This window comes from Triturus cristatus, chromosome 5_1, assembly GCF_964204655.1.
Source record: "Triturus cristatus chromosome 5_1, aTriCri1.1, whole genome shotgun sequence".
NCBI lineage: Eukaryota > Metazoa > Chordata > Amphibia > Caudata > Salamandridae > Triturus > Triturus cristatus.
In genome coordinates this window covers 681152473-681171281 of record NC_140587.1, presented here as the reverse complement: position 1 = coordinate 681171281, position 18809 = coordinate 681152473, and the positions used below count along the sequence as shown (strand labels likewise).

Here is an 18809-nt window from a genome sequence, read left to right as displayed (position 1 = left end):
TTACTAGCCTCACAAATTGAAACACCTTAACCTGTGCTGAACCCACACCACCCCCTACAAAAAGAACCCTGGATCTCCCACCCCCACCCCCACCCCCCAACCTCTCTTACAGGCAATTAGGTCAAGCATGACCTAAATATGGCCAAGAAGACTCCTACCCAGACAGCGCCAGTACTCTCCCCCCGAGTAACCCCAAGAACAGCTACTTCAAATACTTCAAGACCCAAAAGAAACCATCCTTAAATCAAACTAACAGATAGTGATAAGCCCCACCAACAGCCCCTCAGTTTTAACAAGAAAATAAGCATTTAACTTTGCCCACCAAGCCCTATGGCCCATACCACATTTTTAGTCAATTGATTATTAACCAAAGCTAGGATTCTTATGCATTTATACATTTATCAAATTGGGGAGTATTTTTATCATCTAGGAGAACACATCAGTCCTTCCCTGTATCACCCTTTTCCCTTTCGGCTACGTTGGCCAAGGCCCTCACCCCTCGTGATTCAGTTAGATCCGTGAGAAACTCTTGGGCTTTTATCTCCAAAAAAACCATTCTAACCCGGCCCTTGTGGATAACCTTGAGCCGTGCAGGAAAAAGCAAAAAGGCATTGCAGCCCGCCCCTTGGAATGGGGTAATCAGCTGACGTAGCCTCCATCTCCGCTCGACCGTTGTGTGGCAAAAATCCGTCCGAGCGAAGAAGGTATGCCCCTCTACTGTTCTTTTGAAGTCTGGTCTGGCTCGGTCGATAATTGCCTGTCTTAGCAAAAAATTACCAATAAAAATCAGAATCGCTCTGGGTCAGTTTCCTTGATTTTTGGGCTGAGTTTTCCTAAACATTGGGAAACGATGTGCCCGCTGCACTTTCATCTCCCAGTTCCAATGGGCCAAGTCTGGAAAAGCAGCCTTCAATAGCTTCACAATGAAGGCCAGAATGTTCTCCCTCTCCACATTTTCCTCAAGGCCCAGCAGCCGGACATTATTTCGGCGCTGCCGGTTCTCGAAGTGCTCGAGTTTCCAGTCCACATCCCGTGAATGTTTTTCCTGAGCAGCTTTAAATATATGCAGTTTCTCAACCTCCTCCTCCACGGCAACAGTTCGTGCTTCTACATGGGTTATTTGTTCGGACATGTCAGAACATAGCTTATTTGTCACGCGAATTGCCCCTTGAAGCTTCTTAGTAACGAGTTGCGACCTCTTACTCTCCTGCCGGGCCTCACCCTGCATTTGTTTAAGAGTTGTATAGAGCAACTCCAGTGTCGGTGGTGGAGGTGCACTGCCAGGATTGTTGGCTCCGCTTGTGCCCATGTCTCCACCGAGCCCACCGAGCCCACCGAGCCCGCTACCAGGGCAGGCTGTCAGAGTTGAAGCGGAATAATCCCATTCAAGCCGTCTGCTAGTTGAGTCAGAGGATCGACCTTTGGTCCTGGCACGGCGCCTGGAAGTCTTGGACTGGCTGAGATGCTGCTTCGGCGTATCCGGGGACTCTTCTCCAGAGACACTCTCCTGTGATGATTCCTGCTCACTAATCTGGGATGTGTCAGAGTCATCATTCAATGAAAAAAACTTATCGCCGTCCGGTGAGAACAAAGGAGCACTTGGTCAGGTGGAACCAGGCCCTTTGTTGTCCAGCTCCCTGGAGGTGTTGCTCATATTTCCAGGCTCGATATCAAATGGTTCCACATTGGGATAAATCTGAGCGGATGTACACAGATTGCCCTGGGTTATCTGGGGGAGCGAAACCGCAGCCTCAAGCTCGCCTTCTGCGTTCGTGTCACCTGTTGAAATATTGTTGCGAAAGCCGCTTACATCCCTATTTATCGCCTTGCCATTGCCCCGGCTGTTATTGTGGGCGCTCATCACACAGGCCCTTATCGAAGGGTTCTCCCCCTCCAACATCAGCGTTGAATGCAGTCCAACTGCCCCATCTGTTGCCTCACACTACTTAACTCTGGGTCCAGCTCAGTGTTATTACCCCGCTGGGGCAGAAGATCAAAAGAAAAACTACCAGACCCAGAATGCACCTGAGTGGTAGTAGAAAGAACCGTCTTGTGCGTAGTCTGAGCCAGGTCGCACGCCTGTGAGTCAAAGTAGTCAAAGCAGGGGGGCAAACAGATAAACTCGTATTGCTCCCAGGGACTGCCGCTGTCATGCTTGACATCCCAAATGCCTCCATTACCGATGGCTGGTGCAGAGCGCCCTCAACAGCATTAGCCGTCTGTAATCTTGTCCCACCTGCTACTCCGGCTGCACCAGCATCAACCACTCTGCCCTCCTCACCTCTCTTTTTGGGGCCGCCGCGCCGTGTCTGTCCTTGATTTGTCCCAGAGTCCACGACCGGTCCCCCCGGTTGCTCTCTCATCTGTTCTTTACGACCTTTGGCCCCTCCAGCTGCCTCGTTCAGATCTTTCGGATCTTTATTCACTGCACCTTGCTCTTTGTGATTTTTTTGTCGTTTTTGGTGCCATTTTCATCCACAACCACAGCCAGCGTCGGAAAGGCAGAATAGCGCGCTGCACGATCAGTAAGAGCAGCGACGGGAACTGTGCGCAGCTGTGGGACCTCCTGCAAGGACTATGGCGGTAACGCAGGAGATCCGGCAGGTTATACGGCGAGAAAGCCCGGCTCCTCAGGCTTTACTTAACGCAAGAACCGGGAAGCTCAGGGCTCAGCGGGAGACTCGATGGGAGCATGGCGAAGTCGGTGCAAAAACAGCATTGCATATCCTTTACAGTTTAATCGCCATTGCCAGCGGGGAACTCGCAAGGGAGAGGAAGGTCAGTGCTGCCTTCCGTGGCGTCAGTCAGCGGCCATCTTGCCCAGGCTTAATGGTTCCAATCACAATCGGTCACTTGAATGCATAAGTCTATGTACAATTGCCTGGTGCAGCCACAGGTGACAACTTTTGGATGCTCAGTCACACAAAAAATACACACATCTGCTATGGTAGTGACCAGGCCATGTTACACCGATCCAACAGTGGAGTAAGTCACACACCAAACACAGGCCACACTGTGGAATCACACATCATGCGGACAGACAATACCAGCCCCAAGGTTTCCCCCACACAGGTAAAGAAAATTTTAGCAAACTTCCCACAATAAGGCAAGCAACTTCTGGAAGATTAAGTATATGATATCATAGGAATTTACTACATACAACAAACCGCGGCAGGGTATATCTTGCTGCAGAAACTACATGTCTTATTCTGTGTAGTATCTAACAACCAATGCCCACCTCCTGAAACCAGCCACCTATTATGGTTTCAAACACAACATAGAAATACAAAGAATGGGAGAGGCAATGTTATGAGAACACAAATTCACAAATAATGCACGAAAACGATGACAGAAATGTCGAGTCTTTCACTTTTAAGTTTTGTAGATCCTTTTTATTCTTTATTGACAATACAACAGCCAACGCATTTCACCCTTGCGGGCTTCTTCCGGGCAAAGAAATAACATGCGCACACTCCGCAAACTATAGTCCATATGATGCGAGCTCAATTCAAACAGCACTTTCTCAAAAACCTTTAAACTTTACCGCAGAGTCTGCATAAATGTGTTTATTCCATATGCAAAGGTGCTGGATCACTGTCCCATTCCAGGAACAGACTATGTTAGATATTACATTGGAAGTGACACGATTGCACCGGATGGCCGTGAAAGGTGGCTGGCTATTGAGCACGTAATATCTAACATAGTCAATAAACATAGTATTGTCAATAAAGAATAAAAGGATCTACAAAACTTAAACGTGAAAGACTCAACATTTCTGTAATTGTTTTCGTGCATTATTTGTGGGATTTACACCCTATGAACTTGTGTTCTCATAACATTGCCTCTCCCATTCTTTGTATTGCTATAATATCATGGGGTCATGGTGTATAACAATGAGTTTTGCACACACGTTTATTTCCCAAAAATCTAAATGTTGTGTACAAATGGATATGAACAGGATTATATCAGGAGGAAAGCATTCTGTCTGAGGAATGCTAAACCAGGCTGATGGAGCTGGAGGGCTGGACAGCCGCTCAATTTCAAAACCAGGTTTGGCACGTTCGAGCGTCACTGAATGAATGGAAAAAAAGGTAAGATTTTCAAAGCAGAGGATGTGACCGACAGCTGCTGAAGTAGTACCAATCCCTACATTTCCATCATCGATCAGTTTTTGCACTTTGTATAGCTGCACACAGTATAACACATTATGTGAAGTTGTGAGCCATGTGATTGATTCCAGTTTTTTTCTGCATCTCCACTATTTGAGCATAGACCTTAAGTAACAAAGGTATGTAATGGGTGCAATGTGCTTGTTTCAGTCCGGGGGTTAGTGTATTGATATGCTGCTCGTTTGCAGCAAAGCAAGTTCTGGGCTAGGCAGTTGGTATCAGCTGCTTAATTAGTTCCACAAAACACCCCAGCAGTTCTCCTGTAAGATAAATTAGGGAGCCGGAGGCGTGTACAACGTCCGCCCCGGCTGCCCCATCGCTCTCCCATGAGTGCTGGCGTGCATCTATAGAATTGTTCCTGCTGCTGATTTTAAATGAGCACTCGGTAAGTCTATCAATCAACAAAGAGAGGGACAGCTAGGGCTTAATAGAGGTCCAACGTACTTGCCCTGAGTTAAGCTAGAAGACAATGAAAGGTACGGAGTTCCTCGGTGGCAAGTTGGCCACCTGGTGTGTACTCAAGGTAGTGAGGTGGTGGGGATACCTCCTGTCAGAACTAGGACCCTCACACACCCAGCAAGCTAGGTGTCATGCTTCATCATATGGGTCTGCTCCTCATCGAGCCGGCGCTGCAATGCTCGACGGGCACCCATAAAGCGGCTCTTTTTCGGAGATCTTTAGTTCCTTGCCGTATAGGTGCCGTGGGTGTGAGGGGCCTAGAGACGTGTAGATGTGGCGTGTGGGTTAAAACAGGTAAGGGAATCTTTTGTGATTATTTTTATTCAGGAAAGGTCCCAACCTACTAAAAAGGGAAGAGACGGGAGCGACTATTTTGTTTTATTGTGACAAAAATTTGCTCTACCTCCAGATGGTCAACATGTTTCTCGCCTCAGAATGTCACGAAGTGATCAGTTGGCGATTCCTCAGGACCAGGTGACTAAAAAACTATCTACAGTGGGTAGTGTGGTGCAACGCTACCTACCACTCTTTCTATCTGAGGGTTAATGCCCCGGAGAAGGGCAGCAAACCTCTTTGGTTTTCATGTGCTGCCTCATCAGATCACAGCGGAGTAATTTGGACACACAGTGTAGTGTCTCTGCTCCCGCTCGGAGCTTCGTGGCTCACCTACCCACTCCGCTGCATCAGGAAGGCACTCGGTAAGTCTCCCTCTGTGCATTTTAGACCTGTGCACTCCAAAAGAGATCTCGCTTTTTAAAAGGAAAGGCTCGAGGGCATGCACCCTAAAGGGAACACAGTTTGGGACCCAGCAAAATATAGGACAAGTCACACTGATGATTTTCCTATGTCATGCCAATTAAAAGTTGCATTATAAGCAAAATTCACCCAAAGTGTAAACTTTGGCCAGGAGGAAAGGGGCTATTTCTCCTTCCTTGGACTCTCAATTGAATAATAAGACCTTTGCAGGCCACGACCAATTGCAACAGTGATACCTGCTATTCCTGTACACGGATACTACAGATACCAGGCTGAGTTAGACAAGCAGTCCCTAAGTCACCTTCAACAAATGTGCACACATGTAAATCTATGTAACGCGCAAACTGCCTGAACTCTTCACCGCATCTCTACACAGCAGCTTACCTCATACTACAAGGTGGGCACTATCAGTTACAGCTCAAGTCTATTTTAAACAAAATATTAAAATAGGTATGGCTCCATTAGAGACATTCCCTTGCAGCAGAAGCATTTTAAGCTATAATCTTTATCATTTCTACATATTTCCAGAGAATTTAAACCTCCTTCTTAGTTTGAAACTCTTTTTTATAATGCTTATAATGTTGGCTTACTTGTTATATTACTCTAATAAAGAAAATAACAAATAATTCTACTTTTTATATATGCCTGATAACCTGCTCAGCAGCCTTTATTTTTAGTTTTACAATCCCAATCAAACAACCCTTTTTGGGAAGACTAAATTGACATTATACATGTTGCCAAAGGTATTAGACCCTCTACCACTTTTACAATTGAAGCTTCATTCATAAAAAGACTGCACACATTAAAAAACCCACTCTTGATACTCTTTAATAATAATAAACGTTCCTTATTATTATGAGATTATTATCATTGGGGAAAGGATGTAAGAACCTTAAAAGCACATCATAACAAAAGTCTTCAAATATATTCCACAGATATTGATATGGCCTAGTGGTCACTTCCACCAAGATTTAATACTTTAAAACATAACATGCTGTGAGAATGACTACAATATACAAAGATCTATACTAGCAGCACAAATATGACCCCATTATGCAAAGTCCAACTTGCAGGCATATACACAATTGAACAGATCCCGGATTTTGTGAATCGCAAGGTTTGCAATCACAAAATAGTTTTCTACTACTGGACTGTAATTCAAATTGTGAGAAAGTGCATTACTACTTGGGGTGGATGGTAGTCCACCCCAAGTAATTATGGTACTATTCTTGTTAGGTCCAGTAAATGTTTCATAAATTTAAGCCCAAGATCCACCCATGGTAGCTTTGGCACAGAGCAGACAGGCGTAACTTGGGTAAAACATTTTGAAGTACCAAAACAGTTACAGAGACAAAAACACAACAAAATCAATATCTAACTTAATCAATCAGCATTTGTATGGTACAACACTGTCACCCTTAGGGGTATCTGGGTGCTGCAATTTATATTTAAAAAAATGTATATTTCAAATAACAAAATGACACCAAAACTACGAAAATCTAATAGGGGATTCAGAGATAGTAATTTTTAAAGTTTGAAATTAAAATAGCTTACCACAGGCAACTGGTCGCGCCTGACTGGGACAAGGGTAAATTTGCAGGCCAACTTTGATCGATCGCAGCTCGCATGCAAGGACCAGGTTCATTCCAGTGGGAAATTTACCTCCTTCACATCCTTCAGAGAAAGCAGGCAGCGGGCTGGTGCCGAGAGAAGGGGTTTCAGCGCCTAAGGAGTCTGGCGTCGAGATGGAGCCTTGGAAAATCTTTCATGTAGGTAGGAAAAGCTCCTGCATGATAAGTTCAAGTTTTTGTGTCTTGGAGGTCTTTCCTGTCAAACAGGTCCTCATCGATGGTGACATCAAGAGAGCTGCTTGATGGAGTCAAAATGGCCTCTGCATCAATGGATTCCAAACATCGAGTGGAGAATGTAGGGGTAGCTATGGCGAAGTGAGGCCCACCTGTCATGCAGTCTTGGTGCACCAGCTGGTTGGTTGCTCCCGGTCTCTGAACAGTTATCCAGGCATACATTTTGCTGAAAGTTTCGGATTCTCGAATTCTTTATGGTTGGACACCAACCAAGGGTTCCAGGACCTTAGGAACAATGCTTGGGGGTCAGGAGTCACTCCACAGAAGCCACCAGGAAAGGTTCAGTTGAAACTGGTCAACTGGGTTCTTTCAAGAACACTGGTCCAGTAGTGTGCTGAATCGGGTACCCAGGAGTGCTACATTTGTGGCTGCCACTAATGTGTGGGTGGGTGGTGACTCCTGGCCACCACCTAGCCAGTAGGAAAAAAGTTCCCAGGCGCAATCCTACATACTTTTGCAGGAATTCCCGTGGCCCTACTGCAAACAATCTCAGAGTACCCCTCTCAACCTAAATCCAATGTGGCAGAATCTTTCTTCCCTCCTGCAGAGCTCATGTGCCCACCTTAGAGGTGTGGTCTGAGAAAGAAGCAGCCCCTCCTCTGTGATTACACAAAACTGGTTCTGAGGGCAGCTCCTGTTCCACTGGGATTAGAGCCTGGCTGGATAGGAGGACAAAATGGAAGTAGGCCCAGGATCTGACAGTGATAGCGTAGGCATCCTTCGAAGCTATCCAAGGGGCTGGGCATGGCCACCAGGCCCCCTGTCAAGAGAAGGTCAACCTCTCCTCACACCCATGGACTTTGTCTCAGCTCAGGGAGTCAGTTTACATCTCATCAAGGAGCTGGGTAACAGTTGGATACTCAGGCAAATGGGCTTCTAGCAGCTTAACGCAGGTTAAAGGTGACTCTTCAAAAGTATGTTTTGTAACATATGTGTTACAAATCTGACTTTACCAATGAATTGGGATTGTAATAAATATTTCAAAAGTCCAAGAATTAACTTTTTATCTGGTCCCTAAGTGGAGACTACCATATTTAAGTTTACAATTAACACGAGCTATCCTGCTACAGTTAAAATAGATTTCGGAGCTTTGTCACTCAAAGGACATGTTTTACATTAACTTTTATATGTCCTACTTTTAATTACCATACTTTTGCAAAGTCATCCTGTGCCCTGGGTTCCCCAAACTTATTTATCTGACTGTTACTGGTGGTAAGTGACTCTAACTGACCCTGGGCTCTACCTAACCAGGCCCAGGGCCAGTGTTATGCTAAATACATACTTAGTGTACAGTGAAAACACTTACATGCACTGGGGTACACTATGTGTAAGGATAAACCTAGGACTGGCATGAACTCCCCTATGAGGCCCTAGTACCTAATAGGGCATGGGGACTTAAACTACTTTTAAATATCTAGTATATAATAGGGAATGCCAGTTTAGAGGCCAGCAGCCCTTCCTGCTCTTGCATGTGTGCACTGCTGAAGTCTGAGTTCAGTTTAAAAGCAGCCCTGTGTTGCAGGACTGCTTTTAAAATGCAAATTGTGCCCAAAATCGACCTATGCATTTGGGGAACGTAAAAATTAATAAACTACAATTTTGTGGCATATTAGAATCCCAGGGTCTCCTCTATGTCTCCCAGGGGTGGGAGGGGAGCGTGTAATTAGGTAGTTATAAGGAGGACCCATATAAAATTAGTTTTATGCGCCTTGGGTTTAGTGAAATAGCACATTTCACTGTCCACATTGTAGCAATATATTTACATATTCAGAACCACTAAAGACTCCACTAGGTATCCCAGGGGTGTGGGGTCCTGTAGGTATAGCAGGTTCCCTATAAAAGATGTTTTATAAACCTTGATGTTGTACAAAGTGCCCAAGTCATTTTTCCCATTGCAAATCCCCAGGCACATAGGTTAACATAGCGAGAAGTTATTAAATAATAACTGACATTCAGGAAGTCATAAAAATAACATTCAAGGACTGCCTAGAATGGTACAGATAAATACAACAATATGCCATTGCTGAATGTATCCTAAAATGTACAGACAAGAAGTTATAAGACTTTCTTGTCTGTAAGCCACAATTCAGCCCTCTAGTGCTCTGACCTGATTGGCCAGAGTTAAGTGGATTATCCAGGCTGCTTTGATGAGGTGATAGTTTAACAAAGATCTTTGTTAAACTATCACCTCATCAAAGCAGCCTGAATAATCCACTTAACTCTGGCCCTGGGTCCCTCAGAACCTGGGTATACATAAGTAAACAAAGAATGGTTCTGTCAGGTTAAAGTTGGTTACTTTTTCAGCGCACTTAGTGTCATATGTGTGTCCTAATTCCAATTTAGAGCAACAGTATCTCGAATGCCTGAACAAGGATACCTTTACATCCGGCCTGCTGGAGGAGGCTGCACAATCTCTGGTGAGAAACCCTGCCAAAAAGTTTATAAGTGTGAAGGTAAAATCTTGACCAGGGTCTCCCGCTTAGTGTATCTGAACAGGGCTCCATCGCGGTCGGCCTCAAACTTTGACTTTGTCCTGGTCAGAGGCAACTAAATGTCCAATAGTGGCACTATTGTTTTCTAAGCACTAGAAAATGTTTAATATTTAAAAAAATCACATCTCTGGCTCCCTACAAAAGCAGTCATTTTGCCTGGTCGAAATTGCAGTTTAAACATGCAGAGTTAGGTTTCTGGTGGATGCCCTGCAGTCATGACACTTAACTTACGGACCTTGTGTACATTTTGTACCATATACTAGGGACTTATTTGTGGGTTAAAAGTGCCAAATTCAAAATGTTTAAGGGGGTCAGAGTACATGCACAGGGCCTGGTTAGCAGAGTCCCAGTGCACTGAGAAGACAAATCAGCAGTATCAGTCCAAAACATGGGGGTGATCATGCAAATAGAGGCATTTTTCTTCCACAAATAATTCAAGATATATTTGCAATCCCAAAAAACAAAATTAGGCCCCCTACATGTGTGTATGTGCACATGTGAATGTGTATAGCAGAAAGGCAGAAAAAGGTTTCTGAGTGGTGTTATCACCTTTCAATTTACGTTTATAAAAGAGCAATTTGTTTACACTTACCAAGAATTGCCTTTAGAGTGGGACGCAGCTTTTGCCAACAGTTATTAAACATTGTGATGACTGGCAGTTTTCTCATCCAATCACAAAAAATTATCAGGTGGTACACAAAAGGTGACCCAGCCGTAGATTCTGAAAGTAAAACCACTATTTTCTTTGCGGATGCCACTAGGGGGCCTGCAGACTGTAGAAATTCTTCTTTTGATTTTCCAAGTTTTGTGCATGACAGTACCTAAAACAATAAAAAAAAATGTAGCTGAATTTCACTTATGTAGAAAACTAACTGAAGCACACGTAGGCAAAAATCAATGTCCACAATGTTTTAAATTGACAAGGCCAGTGACATATTAGTGCATGCAGCGATAACTCAAAAAAGCTACATTAGCGTGACAAAGCGCTAGAAAAACGTTTTGTTAACCAGGTGGAAGAATTCAAAGCTTATGAAATAGATCATGTATTCGTTCTTAAAGACAGGTGTCAGGCATGATTGCCTGCCTCACTCATGAAAAAATGAGATGTTAATCCAGAGTATATAGATGGATATATCATATCTATAGATTGTAGATCAAAAATAATTTATCAGAATAAAATGTGCAGTTTTGCCTGCACAACTCCTTTCGATGCAAACATTTGTAAATTACTCCCACACTGACTAATCTTCAGTGGCCTGATTAAGTATTTGAGAGAGAGTCTGAGCAAATCTAGCTGGAGATACAAATGATTGTATTCATGTACAGCATAACTAACTCACTGAGATTTAGACATAAAAGTTATGTTAAACTATTAATATGAATACTGGCTTAGACTATGTGCCATTCATTACAGAAGTGGTTGCGTGAAACTCCTCTCTTGGGATGTGCTCCTCCAAACATTATACTTTTACTCTTCACCAATGTTCCCTCTAATTATTTTTCTGTACATTTGACAATAAATGGTCTCTTTGACCTCACTGTGCAACCAAGCGCTGTGCATGAACTACCAAAATCAAAGATTTGTTTAAAAAGCAAAGAAGCAAATGTTGCAATTTGATTCGATGTAGCTGTTTGCAATAAACACTTTTGTGGTAACTGTTTCAATGTAATTGCAACAAACAAGAGAGTGGAAGTAATACTTATATAAACTCAGCTGCTGGCGATCTCTCAAACCACATCCCAGTTAATTATTTCTCACCGTCTGTGGCACTCAGGACAGACCGGCCGTACAAAACTCAGTCTTGCTCTTGCTGTGAAAGGAACAGTCCAGCCTAACTTCCAAGCCGGGTCTCTTTCGGACAGGAACACTAGCAGTCCCACATCGGTTTCAGCCAGATTAGGCATAGTCAGTGAAGTATAGCTTGAGTCCTATGCACAGTGGGCACAGGACCTACACCTGGTAATACCCATTGTATTTGTAAGAAAAATAGGGTGATGGAGAGAATGCCTGAATTAATTTCAGCCATTTGAAATTGCTCGGGTTGCATCCCAGTACCTAATTTTCCAGCCACAATACCACTCTCAACAGATCACCCATATGCAAGTCATTTTGATCCTGTTCAAAAGGAATAATCTAGCCTGAATTGCCTGGCCAGGTCCCCTCTAGATGGAAACAGAAGAAGTGGGTAGACCAACAGATGTATTATGCTGCAGCTGTTGTGTTGCAATCTGTTTTGATTGTTCTGTTATTATATGCCGGTATGTTTAAAATGTGTTATTATGCTGCTTTATGTATGTTACTGTGTTATGTTCTGTTGTTCAACAAATGCTGGTAAATTTCCAGAGTAAATCAGTACATGTATTGCGACTTCCTCTTACATGCAACCGCTTACCAATGACTAGGGTGTTAAAATAGTGCTCCTCCAGCTTTTCAAATATGGAAGAACACCAGTCACAACAACACTGTTGCAGTAGTCTAAACTTAGTATTAGCCTTCATAGTGAGAGGTGGATGAACCACTGAAGCTGTCTCTGTGACTCAGCTCACAATCCTTTTGGATACTCAAGCCCAAAATGAACCGAGCTTTCACCTGGCCACTGACTGCCTTCCATATTATTATCACATGCTCCCCAGACACCCTCTCTGAGAGATTGGGTTGTTAGTAGAGGAGGGTTTGAGCGCCTCTCAAATAACAGCCACAATCCTTGTCAGGGTGATTTACAAAGGTCACAAAATTAACCTGTGCTTAACACTGTGGTAGCTTGGCACAAAAGCAGCCATGCTGAACTGATAGGCAATGTGTAAAGTATTTATGCAGCACATAAACTGTAATAAAGTGCAAACATAACTAAAAAAAAATCCCCCACAAATTTAGAAAAATAGATCAAACTTACATAAATTGTTTGACACCAAAATAAAAAAAATCTAATCAGTAGAATGGGAGATATGCATTTTCAAAGATTTAAGGTAAGTATAGTGCCTGAAAGCACAAAGCATCACTGGTTTGTAAGGCCTGGTGCATAGCAGTCCTTCTTACATCGTATTCACAGGTCCAGGAGTCTGATGGTCTCCTTTTTATACCCTGTACCCACTTGAAGTAGAAGAGACTTTCCCCTACAGAAGTGCCTGAAATTTCCTGCCTCCCGTTCCTGGTCCCAGTCTGCCTGTAGACACAGCTAGTATGAAGTCCTGCGTGTGTAAGCTGGGGCAGTGCCTCTGAAGTGCAAGTGTTTCAGGTCAAAGCTTTGCCCCCCTCATCTAGTCAGGATGGCCCATCAACATCAAGACCCTCTCTTATGCGGCTGTGCGGGAGGAATACACAGAGACCAATTGGTAACTACACCTTGTCATAACAACCCTGGAACAGGCTGCAGGCACCAAATGGTTAGGGCCAGAACCTGATGACTTTCTAAAAGTGGCATTTTCAGAATAGTGACTAAAATCCAACTTTACTATTAAAAAGCGTTTTAAATTACAATTCCTCAGACACCAAACGTGACCTTTGAACCAGCTCCCAAACACCATTTATCCGTTAATCAATGTAATAAAGTAGCACAATGTTATCCTATGGAGAGGTAGGCCTCACAGAAGTGAAAAAACAATGTGAGGGTTTTTCACTCCTAGGACATGTAAAAATTATATATGTCCAACCTTGTAAATACAACACACCCTACCATATGGGCTCTTTAGCACCTACCTTAGGGGTGACTTACATGTATTAAAAAAGTACATTTAGGCCCAACAAAAATGTTGTTTTCCAAGGTTGAAATGCCAGTTTAAAACTGCACATACAGGCTGCAATGACAGGCCTGAGACATGGTTAAAGAGCTAGTTAACTGGGTTGCACAATCAGTGCTGCAGGTCAGCTAGTAGCATTTAATTTACATCCCCATGGTACATGAAGTACAGCCTTACTAGGGATGTATAAGTAAATTAAACTAGACAATTGGGTATAAGCCAATTTTACCATGTTTAAAGGAGAGAGCCTAGGCACTTTAGTACTGGTTAGCAGTGGCAAAGTGTACAGAGTCCTAAAGTTAACAAATATGAATAAAAAAAAAACCAGGAGTAAAGGCAAAACGTTTGAGCAGAGAGGGTGAGATTCAACACCCTTTATCCCTCTAAGTGTAGCAGAGGTGATACCCAGTTCTGGGCATTGCAGATTAGCAGTAGCGAACACCTGTGGAAGGGCAATGAAGTGCTGGGAGAGGGAGGATTTCTTATTGATTTTTTAAACAGTCCCTTTCTGAACATGTCACAGTACTCTACAGGATCTTGAACTCAGCCCACCAGTACTGCTGTACCCAACTTCAGCCAGTAATAAACATGCTAAAGGCCGGTGCTGTGAACTTTGTCTCAAAGTCGGCCGCAACCCGAGCTCTGCACTTTACTAGTGTGGATGTGAAAAAAGTTAACTAATGGATGATTTGATCCTACAGATCCTTGTTTTAGCAATACATGTAATGCCATCACAGAGATGCATGACTTTTTTTTTAATCGGTGGCTTGTGTTTGCACCATCTGAGGTTTGGGCAAATTCATGGGGGTGTGTCTGTGCTTAGTCAGTATTATCTATATGTCCTCACAACCAGTGTAGTGATTGCATATGAAGAACCAGATGTATCCTTGTATTGCATTCTGCAGCACACGTAGAAGGAGGAACATGCCTCTATGAATTGTTTATATGCAGGAAGGGTACCTTCCTGCACACAAACAATACTGCCTGCAACACAGGCACCCTTGCACCATGACGCAAGGTTGACTGCATTGGCGCTAGGCTGCTCTGTGTGTGCCAGCGCAGTGAGAGAGCAGGAATGTGCCATATCTTGATCAGGTTGGACAGTAAGAAAATAGCTGCACACTAAAATAAAAGTGGACCCCATTAGAGTGGCCCACATTTGCAAATAGGGCAGTCAGTTTTGAACTTGTAAAGGCATGTTGTATATGTGTTTTGGCAGTCATGGGAGGCATTAGTGCTTGTAACAGGCAATGTTTGTGGTAATATTAGGAAAATAAACGGTAAATACTGACCCATCAGACCATAAAACAGGCCCACAAATCTCCAAAAAACCATCCCACACACTGACCTATCAAGCCAGCCCCTAAAGCACGGCCTGATTGTTCTATAGGCCAGTCTGACCCTGATCTTGATAGATATGGCACATTCATGCTTTCTCCATTTGATGCAGCGCAGCACGTTGTTTTGCTGATTTGTGCTGCACCAAATGATGGAAAATTCTGCAATTTAGTGTGGTTGTACGTGTATTTATGTACCACCAAGTATGTGAACGGTTCATGTAGTGTTATGTTCAGAGATAACGCCAGAGAGCAGGCATTGGATGAAGGTTTATGACCGTAACATTGTGCTGTATATGGTCTTCAGGTATCCTTACAAATCACATCACAAGGGCTACTGGTGACCATGGATGTCATTTAGGGGTATCCAGTGGTCGCTATTGCGACCCCTGGCTTGCCTCTTTCTATACTTGGCACTATTCTTGCTACCCCTGGCCTCCAATATCGCAGTGCCAGTGCCAAAAACAGAAGATCGATGAAGTGTGAGCTGGCACATTCAGCATTTCAAGCTGCTTGCTGGTTTGTCCTGGGACTAGGGTGACGAACCGTCAGTAAATTTCACGGACCGCCCATTATTTGGACCTCCTGTCCGGTGTCCATAAGGGTTTCTTTAACGGATGCCTTTTGTCCATAATTTCGGCCATTATAGCGGGCTGTCCCCCTGCAAGCCTGCCTGAGTGTTCTGTAACGCTCACTGCACAGGGGCCAACTCACGCTCCTGCAGTGACCAATGGCCTGCAGCAGCCGCTCCCCGACCTGGAAGAGAATGCTACCTGTCCATTATCATTCTGTATGTTGGCTTAATTATCACCAACAGAATGGTAATGGACCTCACTGAGCAGTGACAGGATCACCGTTTTTCACTAGTAAGTTCACTCCATGCATTAGAATTTAGAATGCATTGAAATTTGAAAAGCGCCTTGAGACCCTCATGGGTGATTAGTGCGCTCTAAAAATAATTAATTGATTGATTGACACCACATGATGCCCTGTTGAGACCCCAGCGATACCAAAGGGGATGATGGACAGAGCGCTTGAGCAAATCAAACACTCACCCCCAGTCAACTGATCTGGGTTTAATCCATCATCATTCTTTAGCTCACTCCACCACCCCAGTTCAGACATCGCCATATGCAAATCAGTCTGACCCTGTGCCTCATGGGAACAGTCCAGCCTGAACTGCCAAGTCATGTCTTCCCTGGACCAGGACCAAGCGTCCTGGGACCGGTTTCGGGGTCATAACCCTCATCAGATAGGCTATCTTGAATCCAGTGGCAAAGTGAGCAAGGGACCCACGTCTGGGCATACCCTGCCAGCTTAGGGCGAACAAAGCGATACAAAAGGGGGTGATGGACGGAGCGCTTGGGCACAGGGTCAAGACTGATTTGCATAAGGCTGGGTCCAAACTGGAATGGCATGGTGAGCAAAAAAGCGATGGATTTAGGCCCAGATCTCTGTACTGGGGTGAATGTATGACATTGTTCTGCATTCTGTCCATCAATAGTTCTTTTTGCTGTTGAGACCCCAGCATGCAGCTAGTATTTGATACTTTGTTTTCTCACTACAACAATCAGAATCATTCAGAGGAGTCCATCTCTGACTGTGAGACAGAGATTGACCTCTCAAAACAATGTTCAATGATCACAGACAGTATTTGCCCGGCTTAGATCTCATCTGCAAGATGGGACAACCCAGTGCAGTAACCATATAAATAAAATATAATTGTATGAAATACCACAAAAATACCTGCAATGTTGCTCAATGCTGCATGCATACCAAACGCGAAGTCTACGATTGTCTCAACCTAGTATAAACCTATTTTGGACTTGTACTTATGTTGGTTGTCTGTTTACTTACCCATATACTATTGTGTGACCTCCTGTGATGTGTCTGTAAAACGTTCCTTTATCTCCGAATTTGTGTCCTGAATTTCGACCTTCAGTCCTGAATTTTTGTCCTGAAATGTGACCCTTTTCACACTCACCATCCTGAATTTGCACCCATGCCTGTTGGTCACCCTACCTGGGACATACGCACCTGCATTCTACAAAATCCTAGATTTTAATTTTCTAACACCGAAGGGGTAAGAGGACGCATGGCCTTCTGCGCCTGGACAACATCCTTGGATCCTACTCTGCTTACCTCGACCTTACCAGGAGGGCGAGTTTAGAAGTACACATGTGCTGCTGGTGGCATAATGGCCTGCCGCAATTAGTTTGTTGACCATGAGTCAAACATTCCTTATTGTTTGTAAAGCCAGCCTAATGTTTGAATAATGTTCAATAAACGAACTAGATGAAAATGTAACCAACCACAGACTTTCTGCAATTACATTGTGATTAAACTGTTTATCCTAAATGCATTTAACTTGACTGTGGCGAAAGGGTTTCTGCCCACTTCAGGGTATTGGCAGTTTCCAACTCCAAAGTTAAGCCATCATATGGTGCGTTGCTCCCAATCTTCACGCATTTTCTCACTCCCCATTTCTATGCTGCGCGGGCTGTCGATATGTTATTTTATAGTTCTGGATTCATAAGGCAGGGTAGCCTGAAGGGTAGAGTACACATCAGTGACAACCAGTCTCGTATCTTTTTAGCTGATCATTATAACAGCTCACATACGTTAGGAAGAAATACTAGAGAAACAAGTGCTACCTTATCTGCTTAGAGCACAGAGTAGCTAACATTCTATCTTGAGTTTGCAACACCTCCATAAACACAACACCCTGCTGCTTCTTTAGGTGCTGTGGTTCTACAGTGGGCAGACAAGAGGAGCCAAGATTGGGGGGTTTAAATTATCACTTGAAGTAGAATGGTGTGTGTTTGGATTTTAGTTTTAGTTTAATTTAGGGAAATATAGATAAAATCGGCACTGTCGCACAAATGCTCAAGACATGTTTTTAGTCAGACTGGTCTAAGTAGTATGCATTAACTATTTTCCCACTGAGTTTAGATTTGCTGTTGAATGCATTAGAAATACCAAGTTACAGACTGATACACCAGCAGCAGGTCCAGCATAAGTGACCTGAATCGAAACGAACGTGTTAGAAATCAATAACAACATAGCAGGGCTAAGCATGCACATTTAGCTATTGAATCTAAACGGAACTGTTAACTGGGTCTGGAGGCTCAGTGGTCTAATATATACTCTACAAAAAACCTGTTTAACCCCCCTAGTCACAGGTTTGAATAGAGATGGGTCCACTCAGCCTTTCACCCTTCCTAGTGAATATAAATAATAATATAAAGTGAATATTTAAAAAAGTAAGACTTTTGGGCCAACATCCTGAGCTGCTTCGGGCGAAGGGAAGGTAACACCTTACCCTGTAGTAGGCTGCTACTGTTCTTAAGCCTGGGAGGGGTTTACATGACTCCCAGGTGGGCAGAATGCTGTCTGTTGGCCAGTGCCTGTGTGAGGCCACTGGACAACTGTGCAGAGAGTGGCAACTTTCTAAATATTACATCTCTTTAATAGTGACATTAAATTCGACCTACCTATCAGGTCAGGTTTAATGTCATGATTAATTTGATACCTTATAGTACCCAGGTAGGTACTCCTATTCATACGTTAGCTAAGCTGAGGAATCACCTGGTAACTCTGTGTTAGCCAAAGAGGCTTGCTAGAAATTGGGTTTCTAGTTGGCAGAGGTGTGCACCTGTCTAAGTAATCTCACACTTAAAATAAGCCTGTACTCACCCTCTGGTAGCTTGGCTCAGAGCAGTCACGCTTAGCATAACAGGCAATGTATAAAGTAATTGTGCACACTTTGATTAAAGTAATATAGTGAAAACACAACAAAAAAACTCCACACCAGTTTAGAAAAATAGAGAATAGTTATCTGATTAAAATGAGAGCAAAATGACACAAATCCAATTTACCCTGTTTAATTTATGAGGCCTTTTCAAATGAAGCAAAAGTACATACACACTTAGGGTCCGATTAGGATGGCGGGCGGACGAAAGTCTGCCCGCCACTCTAGCGGTGCTGGGACCG

At 43.7% G+C, this 18809-nt stretch overlaps 1 protein-coding gene across 1 annotated transcript in view; it reads right to left on the bottom strand.

The window, feature by feature from the left end:
- The window catches only part of LOC146831362 (uncharacterized), a 1121174-nt gene that overhangs the window by 472628 nt on the left and 629737 nt on the right, over positions 1 to 18809 (bottom strand). The window contains exon 5 of the mRNA XM_085604146.1: positions 10334 to 10562. Within this exon, the coding sequence (XP_085460272.1) occupies positions 10334 to 10562 (229 nt within the window). The remainder of the gene's footprint in view (positions 1 to 10333; positions 10563 to 18809) is intronic.